This window comes from Podarcis gaigeae (genome assembly GCF_964106915.1).
Source record: "Podarcis gaigeae genome assembly, chromosome: 11".
NCBI classification, from domain to species: Eukaryota; Metazoa; Chordata; class Lepidosauria; order Squamata; family Lacertidae; genus Podarcis; species Podarcis gaigeae.
The window spans coordinates 18,078,849-18,096,044 of record NC_139687.1 but is presented as its reverse complement, the minus strand read 5'-3'; the positions used below and the strand labels follow the sequence as shown (position 1 = coordinate 18,096,044).

General features: G+C 41.3%; 1 protein-coding gene across 3 annotated transcripts in view; it reads left to right on the top strand.

The window, feature by feature from the left end:
* SNX24 (sorting nexin 24) overlaps positions 1-17,196 on the top strand; it is a 70,660-nt gene that overhangs the window by 26,398 nt on the left and 27,066 nt on the right. For 2 of the 3 annotated variants that reach the window (XM_083702478.1, XM_083702479.1), the window contains 2 exons: positions 8,529-8,612; positions 11,633-11,737. In XM_083702478.1, coding sequence (XP_083558604.1) covers positions 8,529-8,612; positions 11,633-11,737 — 189 coding nt within the window. The remainder of the gene's footprint in view (positions 1-8,528; positions 8,613-11,632; positions 11,738-17,196) is intronic. The other variant, XM_083702480.1, reaches the window with a different exon arrangement.

Genomic DNA, 17,196 nt, shown 5'->3' with positions numbered 1-17,196 from the left:
AACGGAGTGAGGATGAGCTGATTGACACATGTCAGAAAACAGTTGTCATTCCTTGAATTATCTATATAGATTTTCCCTCTCAAGATTCACTTCCTGACACTTAGGCATTCCCGAAATTCTTTGTAAGATCATGCCTCCAGCACAGGCACCCATCCTGACCTAGCAGCTTTTACTGTATTTTTTTAATTCCCAGGAAAGCTTTCTGCATCCAGTAGGTAGAACTGGAGGAGCTTAAAGAGTCAGTATCCAGATTTCAGTATGTTCTTCTTCTAGTTAGAATTACTTTAAAATCATTACATCATTGCTATTTCGTTAAAATGTATGTCTTATATATTTTTATAGAGAATTGTTCTAAAAACCAAAGCATTCTTTTGAATGGTTTGTTGACTCATCCGAAGTCATTTTTTAGGAACTAGAAGTGAATTACATTACTGTGCATAAGCTCTTACTACAATTCTTGAGTATATGAGTCATTAACAGAAAGCAATTATTTTCTTTTTTAAAAAAGAAACTTTTTACATGCTGAAGCAGACCATTCCTGGGTCACATTCAAATGCTTGCTGAAAGGTAAACAGATGAGAGAGAAGTGATTAGGGTATTTAAAAGAGAAAGCACAATTTTAAACTTTAACCAACATAGGAGAAAAATAACAAACGCAATTGTTTGCATTTGGAACAAGACAAACTCAACTTAGACATCAGACCTTATTTTCACGAACCTTTCATTTTCTTTGTATAAACCTTTCCTCTGAAGGATGGACTGGTCAAATTTTGGACCTCTTCCTTGTTCTGACAGAATCAGCCATCTGTAGAGTGTTTTCTGTTCTTCATGAGGAACCTCCACAAGCTTCCAGAGAATCCTAGCGGTCTTGGGAACAGAGTTTGAAAACCAGAGCTATAGTGGATTGAATGTTCAGTAGGAAACCGACAAAGTTACCATTAAATGCAGGGTCTAAAATCACTTAAGGAAATCACTGGAAGGACAGATCCTGAAGCTGAGGCTCCAATACTTTGGCCACCTCATGAGAAGAGAAGACTCCCTGGAAAAGACCCTGATGTTGGGAAAGTTGGAGGGCACAAGGAGAAGGGGGTGACAGAGGATGAGATGGTTGGACAGTGTTCTTGAAGCTACCAGCATGAGTTTGACCAAGCTGCTGGAGGCAGTGGAAGACAGGAGTGCCTGGTGTGCTCTGGTCCATGGGGTCACGAAGAGTCAGAAACGACTAAACAACAACAACAAAATCACCTGGCTTCACCACTGCCTGCAGCTCACTGTTGTATATGCACTGCCAGCCAACAGCTTTGCAGGGTTTGGGGCAGGAATCTTTTTGAACACTACCTGAAGCTGCCCTGGATTGAACCTGGGACCTTCTGCATCCAAAACATTGTTCGAAGTTCCCCAGGTGCCGGAATCTTTGCAACTGGCGCGGGTCCAATTGCGACCACATGGAGATCTGTGGATGCCAGGTTGGTGTCTGACATCTCCATCTGGCAGGGCCCTCCAGTTGTCTTAAGCAGGTAAACAGAAGAGCTTATATACTGCATTTGTCTCCCACCTTTTTCTCCAAAGAGTACAGTGGTATCTCGGTTTTCGAACGTAATCCAATCCAGAAGACTGTTCGAGTTCCGAAACGTTTGAAAACCTAGGCAGAAAGAGCAGTCTGCAAATTCAATAGAGAAAATTGGGGGCAAACTCAGTGGAAGCCGTTCAACTTCTGAGGCGTGTTCGAAAACTGAAGCATTTACTTCTGGGCTTTCTGCATTCGAAAACCGAAACATTCGACTACTGGAACATTCAAAATTTGAACCTGGATCTCCCAGGTCCTAGTCCAACACTCTGACCACTACACCACACTCACTTCCTAGAGTACTGCTGCTATGGGGCAGCTATTTAAATAAAGTAGGTAAATAAATATAGAGAAAGGGAAACTTCACTTAGAGAAGGATCTGAAACATTGTCCTTGAAGCTTGAATTTGTTTTATTTGATGTTTTAATGTGCTGTAAAGCACTTTGAGATTTTTTAAAAATATATATAAAGTGGTATTGAAATGAAATGATGATGATGATTTCATTTTAAAATAAATTGGCGCCTAGACATTCTGTTGTGGCAACCATAATCTAGGTTTAGGGTTTCATTTGGCGATTCGCTTATATATCGATGAGTTTTTGACCCTGATCCAAAAGATATATTCTACACTGAGCTATAGCCCTTCCCATTATGTCACTGTCTCTCAGTCACAAGGCTTAAAACTGGAATGCAGTCAGAAAAGGAATATGGTTCTGGTTCTGGAAATTGGGATGGATATGCCTTTTTGCTATAGTAAGATGGAAGATAGTCTCCCCAACTTACGACTGTCTTTCATATTTTTATTATAACTGGTAATCAGATGATGACTTACTAGTCTATGTTAAAAAATAATTTTAAATAAAGACAGCTGTTATGCAGATTGATCCAAGAACCTTGAAAGACTTTGTTATGGCTTCCTAAAAAGAATTCTTAAAACAGGACTTTGATTTAATAGGCCCCAGTTCTTCCTCTCCAGCCTTTTGATGGTTATAAAATAAAATGTCATCTACTTGGCATGATGGCCAGAAGAAAAAAATATGAGTTTCCACACGTACTTCAAACCAAAAGCTATTCTTCCTATTAATATGAGTTAAATTCTGGCAGACATTTTAAATGTCTAATTGTTATCCCTATAAGGTATTGGCTCCGTGCAGGAAAAAAATACTTTGCTACGGATTGAGCATGGATTTTATTATGGTAATAGTGAGAAATTAAGATTATTTGGCTGACAAATCATTGTAGATCTTATCTGTTCTATTTAATGTTTGCCGGTTGCTAAACGGATCAAACCAGATAAATGAATAATACACATTTGACCTATTAACGAGTTTTCTGTTTACTTAAGAAGTTACAGCCAATTGAAAGAGGAATTTGTTCACAACTGAGGCCATGGCTTGCAGGAAGTGTTCTTAACTCTGAATCCTGTATCCTAGTGAAAATTGTCCCTCTACTTGCTCCCCCAAAGTCTGTCATTTTCCTTGAAAGGGAAACTGCTATTTCTCCCAATGGCTGCTTCTGTCCTAGGGCAGGGATGGGTGAAGGATCAAATGTTACTTCAACAGTAGCAGAGAAGGCAATGGTTAACCTCTTCCCAGAATGGGATATTAATATTTTTGGATGGTTAGACATTGAGGAGGCAGGAGGCTGTCAGGGATTCCCAGTCCTTATGGGAAGTCCCATTACTCTCTCAACTTTAAGATAAGAATGTGGTATGGTAAATGCATGAATATTTCATATGGGGATTGTTCGTGTCGTGTAAACACAATTGTTAGGGTATAAATTGCTATAAACTCATTACTTGTTGCTTGGTAAGATCTTTTATAGGCGACCTTTACTGCTTATTATGAAAATTTCTACATGCATGTCCATATTTAATAAAACCTCAAAATGTTTAACTGTTAGGAAAGTTTCCCTTTCTTTTATGCACAAATCTGTATTGCTTCAGAATACACCTTTGTTCCACATTAGGCTGACCATAGTACTCATGCTGAGATTCTAAATAGTGATCAGATAACCACAGTAGGACTAATTGAAATTAAATTAATAATATGGATAATAAATACACTATTTTGAGGGGTGCAAAATGCCCTTCCTCATACTGACATGTGAATGCATAACCAAAAGAATAGCAGTCTTCAGATATTTTCTGAATGTGGAAGGAGCAGAGACAGAATTTTCTACTACTGGCTTCCCCATTCACTTTCAGCATAATGTCTGAAAGAGCCTGTGTGTCTATGTGTGAGTATAAGCTCTTTCTGACATTACAATTCTCATTGGCCGCTAGTCCTTTGGATCGCCGCAACCCTGGCTCGATGGAGCATTGTTGTCATGTGTGTCAGAGCATTTAATTTGAAGAATTAGTACTCACAGCCATTGGCACCAATGGTTTAAACTTCCAGAATAAGGTTAAGAAAAGGGAGAGAAAAGGTGAAGGTGACCAAAAGTGTGCTGTGTACACAGATTCCATGCAGAGTCCAGTACATGATCTGAAATGCTGACTCTTCTAACTATCTCTGTGTAATGTGAACAGATTACATTAGAGTGATAAAAGTATCCTTGTGACAATGTAGAGAACAGGTTCAGGGGTCTTCAGGCATACTGGCCACGTTTACATGTAATGCTAAGCCAAACCACGGCTTGTCGCAAGCATGCTGGTTCAGGCTGAAGGCCTTCTTTGGTTCAATATCTTGTTCTCACAGTAACCAGCCAGAAATCTGAGTGCGACAGCACTCTCCCAACTTTTGATGTCTAGCAACCTGGCAAATTGCATTCAATTTGCTCCTCCCCTGCCCTTTTAGTTTAGCACAGTGCAGCAGCTAAGCCAAGGTTCCCTATCCAAAAACCTTTCTCAAGCTAGTAGTTTCTGGTCTAGAATTGGTTTCTAATATTGGTGCCCTGACTTTATCTAATCCAAGGCTCTCCTAATAGGACAAATCCTGGCAGTAGGCACATTTGGTTCCAGTAGCGATGGCCTCTCATTATTATGCTTTTCTTCTGGCCTTGGTTTTGCTAGGTTATGTTTTCATGAGCATTTTGAGATACTTCTTGTCACCTGCCCTGAGATCTGACCCAGTGACCTGAAAATCAAGAAAATGTCATGTTAGTGGCTACTAATTAGTGGAACTAGAGAGCATCTTCAGCTGGCCTTTCAACCTTCCACAGGAGGAAGCAAAAGCTGTCATACACATCATGCAAAGAAAATGAGCCCAAACCATTTTTTTTTAATGGTGTAAACACTAGAGCAAGCCCAGCTGAGACTAGAGATGAATATGTAGGTTAGGTGGAAATTAACCTGCAGTATAGTCTTTGCATTTATATTTTATGTGTTCCACAAGACATGCTACCACTATTTCTGAAATGTATGTGTGTAAGGTTGTTGATGTACTATATAGCACATCACTGGAAGACCCAGATATTCTTGAGTTGTTTTGCTTTTTATATATACCGTACTTTTCGCCCTATAGGACGCACTTTTTCCCCTCCAAAAATGAAGGGGAAATGTGTGTGCGTCCTATGGGGCGAATGCAGGCTTTCGCTGAAGCCTGGAGAGCGAGAGGTATCGGTGCGCGCCGACCCCTCTTGCTCTCCACACTTCAGGAAGCTGTCTGCGGAGGCTTGAGGCGGCAGCCTGCAGCCCGAAGCACGGGGCGGGCTGCAGAGCACGGCCTGTCCTTAGGGCTGCTGTCCGCAAGCCTTGCACGCCCGGCGGGAGGTCCTGCCGGGCGCGCGAGGCTTGGGGCGGCAGTCTGCAGCCCAAAGCACGGGGTGCCCTCCAGAGGACGCCCCGTGCTTCGGACAGGTGTCCACAAGCCTTGCGCGCCGGTGGGAGGTCCCGTCGGGCGCGCAAGGCTTGAGGCAGCAGCCTGTTCTGTGGGCTGGGGGTGGAATAAATTTTTTTATTCATTTCCCCCCCCCAAAAAACGAGGTGCGTCCTATGGGCCAGTGCGCCTTATAGGGCGAAAAATACACACATATACACACACACACACACATATATATATATATACATATATATATATATGCAGGTTTTGGTGTCCTCGGGTGTCTTCCCGTGTAAAAGTTGGGGTGTCTAGGCGACGTTTCGACGAGGTCTCACTCGTCATCTTCAGGCTGGTGCTTTCGGCTTCTTGTTACTGGAACAGAGCGGGATCTCAATGTTTGAGTTCCTATAAATACTGTAGAGGGGGTGTGGTGTCTAGCCTCCAATGTTCTGGGCAGAGAGGAAGTTCCCAGGCTAGTGTGCCTTTTCTTCTTTTGTTCCTTAATTACTTGAGAGATACCTTGAGTGATTTCTTGAGTGATATCCTGAGTACCACTTAGGTGGGTCATTAGGTGTGGATTAGTTGCTAAAGTCTTTGTGTCTTGACCTCTTGAACTTTGTGAAGAGTTTTCCTGAGAAGATGGCTGTATTGCACTTAGTTGTGCTTTGGCTTGGCTTCATGTATAGGGGCGAGCTGTGGTTTTGTGGCTTGTGTCAGCCAGATCTGTGTAGGGATTGCAGGGGGGTGCAGCATCCGGAGGTGCCACCATGGATTGGCTACTGGATGGTGTCAGTAATTCATCTGTGGAGAGGGTCTGGGTTTGGGTCTGGTGTGGTTGATTGGTGTTGGCGTTCTGTGTGCCTCTGGATCTGGTGTCAGTTTTTGTGGGGAGGGCTAATTTCCAGATGTCTGGCAAGCGGGATGTGTCGTCACGCTTGTTCATGTTGTGAGGGTGTTTCTCTATCTCGATGGCTTCCATGATTATTCTCTTGTGGTGATGTTCCGTGTTAAAGAGCAATTTGGAATCTGCAAAATTAATTTCGTGTCCTGTTTCTTTCATGTGTTGGAAAAGAGAGGAAGTTTTTTCTTCTTTTTTGACGGCATTCTTGTGTTCTGCGATACGTGCATTTATTCGTCTGTTTGTTTGTCCAATGTACGTGGCTGGGCAGACTTTGCAGGGTATTTCATAGATCCCTTGGTTTTCCTGACCAACCACTGCCTAACCAACACGTACTTCATCCACAATGGACAAAGATACAAACAGATAGAAGGAGCACCTATGGGATCACCCCTCTCACCGGTCATCGCAAACCTGTACATGGAACACTTTGAAACCAATGCTTTAGACAAGTCAGAACACAAACCCAAACTTTGGCTCAGATATGTTGACGACACCTTTATAATTTGGCCACACGGGAAGGAAAAACTGGATAGCTTCCTCACACATCTCAACAACTTACACCCCAAAATACAATTCACTATGGAAATAGAAGCCAACAACCAACTTCCCTTCCTTGACGTCCTAATCTACAAAAAACCTGATGGCTCCCTAGGACACACTATCTACCAGAAAAAAACACACACCAACCGCTACTTACATGCACAATCACACCACCACCCTGCACAAATAAACTCTGTAGCCAAGACTCTCATCTCCAGAACCAAACGCCTGGCTGACAAAGACCACTTGACAACTGAGTTACAGAATCTCTCAAATGTGTTAATTGCCAATGGATACCAGCAAAACAGGATTACGAAGCTAATCCAAAAGGAAACACCCCCCAAAAACCAAGACACAGAAGAAAACAATGGCATGGCCCTCCTTCCTTATATCAAGGGCACTACAGATAAAATTAGCAAAATCCTCCATAAACACAATATCAAAACAGCCTTTTGCACCAACCAAAAAATAGCCAATATCCTCAGAAACCCCAAGGATAAAATCCAGTTGGAAAACCAAGGGATCTATGAAATACCCTGCAAAGTCTGCCCAGCCACGTACATTGGACAAACAAACAGACGAATAAATGCACGTATCGCAGAACACAAGAATGCCGTCAAAAAAGAAGAAAAAACTTCCTCTCTTTTCCAACACATGAAAGAAACAGGACACGAAATTAATTTTGCAGATTCCAAATTGCTCTTTAACACGGAACATCACCACAAGAGAATAATCATGGAAGCCATCGAGATAGAGAAACACCCTCACAACATGAACAAGCGTGACGACACATCCCGCTTGCCAGACATCTGGAAATTAGCCCTCCCCACAAAAACTGACACCAGATCCAGAGGCACACAGAACGCCAACACCAATCAACCACACCAGACCCAAACCCAGACCCTCTCCACAGATGAATTACTGACACCATCCAGTAGCCAATCCATGGTGGCACCTCCGGATGCTGCACCCCCCTGCAATCCCTACACAGATCTGGCTGACACAAGCCACAAAACCACAGCTCGCCCCTATACACGAAGCCAAGCCAAAGCACAACTAAGTGCAATACAGCCATCTTCTCAGGAAAACTCTTCACAAAGTTCAAGAGGTCAAGACACAAAGACTTTAGCAACTAATCCACACCTAATGACCCACCTAAGTGGTACTCAGGATATCACTCAAGAAATCACTCAAGGTATCTCTCAAGTAATTAAGGAACAAAAGAAGAAAAGGCACACTAGCCTGGGAACTTCCTCTCTGCCCAGAACATTGGAGGCTAGACACCACACCCCCTCTACAGTATTTATAGGAACTCAAACATTGAGATCCCGCTCTGTTCCAGTAACAAGAAGCCGAAAGCACCAGCCTGAAGATGACGAGTGAGACCTCGTCGAAACGTCGCCTAGACACCCCAACTTTTACACGGGAAGACACCCGAGGACACCAAAACCTGCATTCCTGTACCCGTGAAAATCTACGAAAGCATATATATATATATATATATATGCTTCTACTAGGTGGAAGTTTTTTAAACCTCACGAATCTTAATTGTCCTTGGATGTATTTGTGGAGCCCACTGGTTAGCAGGGGATTTAACCAGCACACTCATTAATCAGTGGCTACACCTCAGTATCTCCTGAGTGTCTCGTGTTTGGGGGGAGGGAACAAATCAGCTTCAGTAATTCTTTCCTTTAAACACATCACAAAGCAAAACAGGGTTTTGAACAGGTAAAGTAATCTCTTGAATTGGTTTTTACAGGTCTTTAAGATAGAGGTACTAATGAATGGAAGAAAGCACTTTGTTGAAAAGCGGTATAGTGAATTTCATGCTCTTCATAAAAAGGTAAATATTGTACGTAAGTTGTTAAAGTGATTCTGCTTGAACCTTCCCTCCACTTGCTCCAGAGTGATTTCTCCGGTTTCTGCATCTTTTGTGTTTCATTTCTTTTGTCTTTCTAGCCCTGTGGGGAAAGGATACAATATTTAGGGCTCTTTAGGGGAAAAGGCAAGTAAAGATGGGGGGCATAAAATTGCACATGATTGTGGTGGAGAAAGTTAGAGATGTTTTTCTTCTTTTTGCATAATACTAGAATCCCAGGGTTATCCAGAGAAGCTGAATTTTGGAAGATTTGAGACAAGCAAAATATAGAATTCACTCCCACAACATGTACTAATGGCCACCAGCTTGGATGGCTTAAAAACAGGATTAGAAGAATGGCGGATAATGGCTACAAGTCATGATGGCTTGTCCTCTGCTTTATCTTACCTCCTCTGTTTGAAGCAGATGGGAGGATGGGCTGTTTTAAAGCCCTTTGTACACATTCACAGAGCAGGGCTGGGATGTTTATAAAGGGTTTACATACCCCTCTATCCTCCCAGTTTCTCTTTTATACCTCAACAGTTTGAAGGAGAAGTGGAAAAGGGGATGTGCTCTGATCTGCCCATCAGAGAATGATGGAGAATGGGAGTATGCCTTTGAAGGCCCTACCTTCAAGAAGACTGAAGGTGCACTGTGCTCCATCCATCAGCTGATGGAGGATAGGCAGAGAGTAGCATGCTTTGCTGGATCCATTGAACAACTGGGGAGCTTTAAGCTCCCAGCTGCTCCATTGAAATCCTCCTTTCACCCATGTGGCTTGCTGAAAATGGTCTGCCAGGCCAAATGAGGAGACCTAGAGGGCTACATTTAGTCTGGAGGCTCCTCACCCCTGCAGTAATGTTTCTGTGATGCAACCATACTTTTTTTTTAAAAAGTGTGCTCAACTCACATAGCATTTTACCAGGAAGTGGGGACGTGTCGTAAGAGGAAGAAGGTGTGTGCCTTAATTCTTCCAAACTAGAAATACTACACATACAAAAAAAATCACTTATGAGAGGTCAGTGGAATTTCAGTGGAATTTTTGGGTTTTTCCTTTCTGCCTTACTGGTTTTCTTATTAAAGACCTCTCCTAGAACAATTGTGTGGGTGTATGAGCCATTGTATTGTATAGTCTTCCTTGAGCAATGGTTTTGGATGTTCAAACTTTTTATCAGCAGAGACTTTTGTTGACACAGCTTTCAATAGGGTGACATCTCCTCAGGCTCAAAGATGAAATGTAAATTTCTCAACTCCTGTGGGTGTGCACGTCAAAGTCAATTTTGAGTTTCTGTCTTTGCAATTCCGCACACACATCCATCACATTCATTTAGAGGTGAGAGAATACCTATGTCGCCTTGTATCAAATATAGGAAATCCACTCTTAAGTGCTTTTCACTTTCTCTTTTTCTCTTTTGAATCGTAGAGGGGCTTCTGCTTGGAACCTTGTTAATCACTCATTCAGCTTTACAAATATTTCTCTGGCTCATCTTTATAGCAGTCCTGAGTTGTGGTTGTTACTACACACAAGAGAGACCTAAGGATAAGAGAGGGTGACTTGATAAAGGCCGCACAGATGTCTCCCAGTAGTTAGTTGTTTAAGACATATGTATCCTGGCCTTCCATCATAAAATAATCCAAAGGGTGTCTAGCAACATAAAGAAAATCCATATGCATATCATAAAAGCAACACAATGGAAGATAAGCACAACAAATTAAACAAGGTGCCTAACTAGCAGGCGAGATATGGAGCTCTCCCATCCTTGACAATCCATTTTGGTAAATCTCCTGATGTCACAGAACCTCAGGTGATTCAATTTCAGATGAAGAACTGGGAGCACGCTGGAGAGTGCAGTCCAGATTCTTCCTTTCTTCCTATACAGGTGTGGCTTCTGCCATTCCTACAAAGGAAGACTTCCAATCCATTGCGTGGAATCCAGTGTACTGCTATAAGACCATTGTTCCATCAGCACAGGGATTTCTGTTCGTTCAACAGAACATTCTCCCCCACCTTTGTGGGCTCCCTAAATATGGCCTAGGAGTTTTCCCAACCATCTGGAGCAGGTTTGGGGAGGGCATGGGGAGCGGGGAGGAAAAGTATTGATGTGCAAGCAAAAATCCTTGCACTGATGGAATGTGTTAGTAGAAGATGGTTAACGCACATTAAAATAATAGTGCAAGCCCATGTTTTGTATGGCCTTGTCAAGCAACTTTACCTACCCAACCACTTCTTAAAGTCCTCCAAATTTAAAAGGTGGTTTGGGGGCTGGAAGGAAGACAGAATGAAAAAACAGCTATATATGCAATCCTATAAATTTAGCTACCACAAGGGAAGTACAGTTACACTTATTCCATTGGAACCATTTTCCAGTGCCTGGAATAGGTCGCTAATATAGCACAATATACATCCGAGTTAAGATATACTGAACTTTATTTTTCATTGTGATTTCAGTTGAATTCCCTTGGTTCCTTGCTTTCTGTTTCTTCAAATATCTGTGAAATATGGGTAGTTCAATATTGCACAGCTTATTTGTTGTTTTCTAAATGCCTAATCCTGGAAAGGGATAAAGTCAATTGTATTTTGAGCAAGTGATACTGTTTTTAAGGTTTGTCTATACACGTAATACACAAGAGTGCAGCTAAAATCTGTGTTAAACTAAATTCTTTAGATTTTATTAGGTGTGTAAATTGGCCAGTTCACATAGTAATATTTAGCTGACATAACAGAATGCTTTAAGAAATTGCCCAGCATGTTGCCTGTTAATATTTCAAATTCACTTCACCATCTTGTATACAATAACATTTGTAACGGAATAAAGTCAGTTTATTTGTAGACTGTTAAGGTTTTTGATAACAAAATTCATTTCACTGTCTTTCTGTCTCCCCAATCCTCCTTCCTGTTTCTTTCTAGTTTTGTATTCCCTGTTTTCACCTCTCTTTGAATGCTTTCCTTTTCATTTCTAAAGATACTTTATTGGGGAGAAATGTATTTCTGTTCATATTTGTAGCTTAAGAAATGCATAAGAACACCAGAAATCCCTTCGAAGCATGTAAGGAACTGGGTGCCCAAAGTTCTGGAACAGCGTCGGCAAGGTTTGGAAACTTATTTACAGGTGAGCTACTTATAGCAGTGCCTATTTCCTTGAACTATGGGTTTGATCCAGACTTAGTCATGGTTTGAGCTGACCCACTGAAATCCATCAATGCTCATCCATTGTTTCAGAATATTGACACAGTGAAGTATCATAATAATAAGGTATAAAGGTAAAGGACCCCTGGACGGTAAAGTCCAGTCAAAGGCGATTATGGGGTTGCAGCGTTCATCTTGTTTTCAGGCCGAGGGAGCCGGTGTTTGTCCGCAGACAGCTTTCCGGGTCATGTGGCCAGCATGACTTATTCACTTCTGGCGTGACTGAACACCGTGACAGAAACCAGAGTGCACGGAAATACCATTTACCTTCCTGCCGCAGCGGTACCTATTTATCTACTTGCACTGGTGTGCTTTCAAACTGCTAGGTTGGCGGGAGCTGGGACAGAGCAATAGGAGCTCACCCCGTCATGGGAAATCAAACTGCCAACCTTCTGATTGGCAAGCCCAAGAGACTCAATAGTTTAGACCACAGCGCTTATTATTATTATTATTATTATTATTATTATTATTATACTTTGCCCATCAGGCTGGGTTTCCCCAGCCACAGTGAACAACTTGCTGTTTCAACCTTGTGTATTCAAGCAACCATTTTATCTCTTCTATATTTATTTGTTTAAGATATTTATAAACTACCCTTTTAATGTAGTAGCTAACTGCTTCTGTACTATCTGGGATATAGTTGTAATGCTGTTGTACTATATTTGAGCTTTGTAAAGCTCTGCGATGTAAATTAAGTTGATTCAAAGATGGGCAGTCAAGAACCATCATAGTGTAATGAGTAGAGTGCAAGACTGGGACTGATGAGACTCCGGCTCAATTTCTGCTTGGTTGTGAAGCTCACTGGGTAACCTGGTTCCAGGCATAATCTTTCACCCTAAACTAGCTTGCTGGTGAGAAGATAAAATATATGTATGGAAGAGCCTTGAGCTCCTTGGAAGAAAAGGTAAAGGTAAAGGGACCCCTGACCATTAGGTCCAGTCGAGGCCGACTCTGGGGTTGCAGTGCTCATCTCGCTGTACAGGCCGAGGGAGCCAACTTAGAGCTTCCAGGTCATGTGGCCAGCATGACTAAGCCGCTTCTGGCGAACCAGAGCAGCGCACAGAAACGCCGTTTACCTTCCCGCCGGAGCGGTACCTATTTATCTACTTGCACTTTGACGTGCTTTTGAACTGCTAGGTTGGCAGGAGCAGGGACCGAGCAACAGGAGTTCACCCCGTCACGGGGATTCGAACTGCCGACCTTCTGATCGGCAACTCCTAGGCTCTGTGGTTTAACCCACAGCGCCACCCACGTCCCTCTCCTTGGAAGAAAAGTGAGGTATAAATACAATAAACAGTAATAATAGGTGTTGTAAGAATATATGGAATGGGAGAACATACCGGTATATACTATCCTCACCATTTTGCTCAGGAAAACATTTACATATTGGCTCAGCTCTCATGTAATGCTGAGCCAAATCATGGCTAGGCAAGAATACATGAATGTGCGGGTACCTCTTGTAAAAACCACAATTAACTTCACCGCTACCCTGGTTGTGGTGTCCAAGCTAAGCTACGGATTTGTTTAGCATTATGCCCCAACCTGGGTTTGTGGTTTGTGTTCCCCGGGTAAATCACGGCAAGCCAAACCTTGGCTACAGCTTGTGGTTTGTCTGGTTCCAGACATACCATGAGCACGAGTTCATATGTTATGCTAAGCTAAACCATGGTTTAGCTCCAGGCAGCATGGCAGCAGGACAACCAGGGGAACAGCGGATCAACCACCATTTTCCCTTTGAGTACCGCCACACTCAAACATTCTCAGTTAGCCATGGTTTTAGTGTTAAATGTGAGTCAGTTTACTGGTTTCGACTGAATTAATTTCGGCCAATTGTGTCATCTCTTTTACTAGTTAATAAAAATCTGAAGTTATTTTACTCTTCTTTTACTTTTCTGCATCAGTAGCCTGTTCAGTTTTATAACACTGCAACCAAGATCAGCAAATTATCACTCTTACAGCGAAGACAAACAATTAAAAAAAACTTCTCTGCAGCTGTTCACCAGGCTGATAGATACTGTGTATATGAAAAATCATAAAGCAGGAGAATAAAATTTAACTCCAGTGTTCCTCCCTGGATTATTGTTTTGGATTTAGGGATGGGGTTGTTGATCATTATTGCTATTTAAATTGTATCATATATGTTGTAACACTGCTCCCCTCAGCCCCCTAGATCTAAGCCCCAGTAGATCTACTACTGAAGTGCAGGTAAGAACTATAATAATCTCTCCTTCAATAACACAGTATTTCTGAAGATTGTCACTTGCATTTGACACAAAAATAAACCGTTCGTTACGTTAAGTCAGAGATAGAACCTCCTTCCAAGGTTCTGCTTTACTCTGAACAAACAAAATACATGTCAAATATTCATCAAATTATGTATCTCTTAGAACAGGCATGTCCAAAGTCCGTTTTGGGGGCCTAATCTGGCCCGTTGGTCGATTTAATCCAGCCCCCCATGGCAGTATATGTGCTGGGTAAAATCCTAAAAAAAAGCTCAGCAACTTTGGTCGCCCCTCACCCATGTTCACTTCATCAAATCTGGCCCTCTTTGAAAAAGAGTTTGGGCACCCCTGTCTTAGAATAAAGTATGCAAATGCATTTATGGCACTAGAAACTGGTCTCATTTTGTTGGTATCCAACAGTATACCCATATAATGAAAGAAAATGAGTCTAATACCAATTATTTAACTAACTTTTGTGGTAATGAAGTGACACTATATAGTAATTTATTTGTTATTTCATTATGAATCTTTAACAATTAGTATAGTTCACATTCACATCTGTATTGTAGCCCTAGTGTAAAGCATGTTGTGATGTTCTGAGCAGTAAAAAAACACCCATTGACCTAAAGCAATACTATGCTATACAAAAATTTATATATTTGGCCCTAAGTATGCAGTGTCTTGAACATGAATATTTAGCTCTGCAGCAGCTATAGGATATCAATGCAAGATAAATTACAAAGCAGCTTTGTCATATATAAATGACTTGTATATTGGAACTTTTTAAATTTATGAAATTCTTTTATCATGTTGCCAGCCCTCTAGGAATTTGGGTTCTAGGAGATGCAGTAGTTCTACAGTGAAGTGAACATGTTGTTGTTTTGTTTCTCTGAATGCTTGTTGTATAGTCTGTTGATATTCTGAGTACTGGCGTAATAGATCATATCTCAGTTCTTTCAGCAGAAGAATCTCATTGCTAATGGTTTCTGTCTTGGTTAAGATAAGGTGTAGCTATCAGAGGCTGTGATAAAACAGTACCAGCTTAGAATAAAAAGTGTCTGCTGTAGGAGTAAACAGTTTGCCTCTGCTATGCTTCTAGATACTAACTGGCATAATGAGCACACACTTAGGATTTCTGTGGTCTATGCAGAAGGAATGATATTGGTGAAAACTGTTGTCTTTGGATTTGAAGAAAATATGACTGCTTCCAATATCTTCTCAGTCATCTTCCTCATACACAATTAAAACAAAAAAAACAAAAAATGAAGTGTGCATGTTGGTGTGTATTGCAACAATAACTTTGTATAACTTGCTTGACCTACTTAACTTAGGCAAGAAAGAATTAAATGTCAAAAATATAGCTGCACCCAGGGAAATAATTCATTGGTGCAGTTAATGCTGTGGAAGCTGTTTAAAGCTCTGTAATCTAAACAGATTTTTAAGTTTTGAGCAGTAAACAAAGAGATGCAGATTATAAATTTCTCCTACTTCTATGTTTTGGAGTATTATTTATACTTATTTATATTAATGCTCTGCTTGCTACTTGTATGGGTCTTAGATCCACAGTCTCTCAAAGAAACACCTGAAAACTTGTCACAGTTAAGATTAAACATGTTTCAATCATGTTTCACCTACACTGGTGACCAACAATCTTCATTTTCAAGTCTAACAATATTAGAAGAAAAAATAATTGGTGTTAATACCGTTCATTGTAGAGTTACATAGGCAAATCCCTGTTCTCAAGTAGCTTCTAACAATCTGAAATAAACAGTGGGAATTCAAGTTCAATAAATTTTATTGTTTGTAGCTGATGGCCATCACAATACAGTATGAGCACAAATCACACAGCTGCAAAACAAAAGACATTGCATTGTTGGAGTTTGTTATAGGAAGAGAAGAATACGAGTAAATGTACTTATATATACTTGAAGTTTGATTACCATAATTATTAAGAAATGTCAGATATCTGTTATTTTACATATAAAGATAACCTGGATATGGAGATTGCCAATTAAATGTATCGGAAGCATTGAAAAAGCTGCTAGTGAAATAACTTACCTCAGCTTGCCATCCACATTCCCATTCAATCCAAGAATAACAGGTAGCAAATAGGCATCCCTGAGCCAAACGCCCAAGGCTGTGTCTCATCGTGCTTTCCAGTATTCTTGAAAAGATGTGCAGCAGCTTTTTGCATTAGCTGAAGCATCCAAGTCAGTGTCAAGGGCAACCCCACGGAATGTGTTTATAGTAGACAAGCGTAAAGGTTGCAAAATAGTATATCAGTGTATATGTAGACCTCCACTCTCAGCAAAATGGCACAGAAAAATGCAACAAAAATAATTGATAAAAAAGAACTCCTAGTTACTACAGCCACATGTTTATCAAAAAGTAAGGACAGGTGATACAGTCCTTCCAGTCTCCACACCTGTACAGATGGGGGGAAATGTTGCCCCATCGGTCACTGTCAAAGCTTAGGAGATCCGACATGTATTTCCTCTTATTTGTCTAGATATTGTTCATCCACTTTAGTAGAAGGAGCTGTTTTAGGTTCTAGCAAGTTTAAGAGAAGTAGTTGTAATCAACTGTTGGGGCAGCCCTTTCCTTCAGTTGCCACCAACCAACTCCCCATGATTTTTGTGTTTTTTAACATGTATAATCAGGTCAGCATTTTGAATCACCTCAACGGGGTGAGCTCCTGTTGCTCGGTCCCAGCTCCTGCCAACCTAACAGTTCGAAAGCATACCAGTGCGAGTAGAAAAATAGGTACCGCTCTGGCGGGAAGGTAAATGGTGTTTCCATGCACTGCTCTGGCTTCGGCGTTCTGTTGCACCAGAAGCGGCTTAGTCATGCTGGCCACATGACTCAGAAAAACTGTCTGTGGAGCGGACAAACGTCAGCTCCCTCGGCCTGTAAAGTGAGATGGGTGCCGCAACCCCAGAGTCGTTCACGACTGGATTTAACTGTCAGGTGTCCTTTACCTTTACCTTTTTAAACAAATAGCAATAGCACTTGCTAAACATGGTATGTCACCACACCCAGGATCTAGGAATATCTGTTCAGAATCATAATTTTGTATTTATTAATTCATTTTTTGTTAAGACTTGCTACTTCTTTCTGTTTGCATTTCTGATTTTGTTTCTGGTAGAATTGCCTTGTTTTT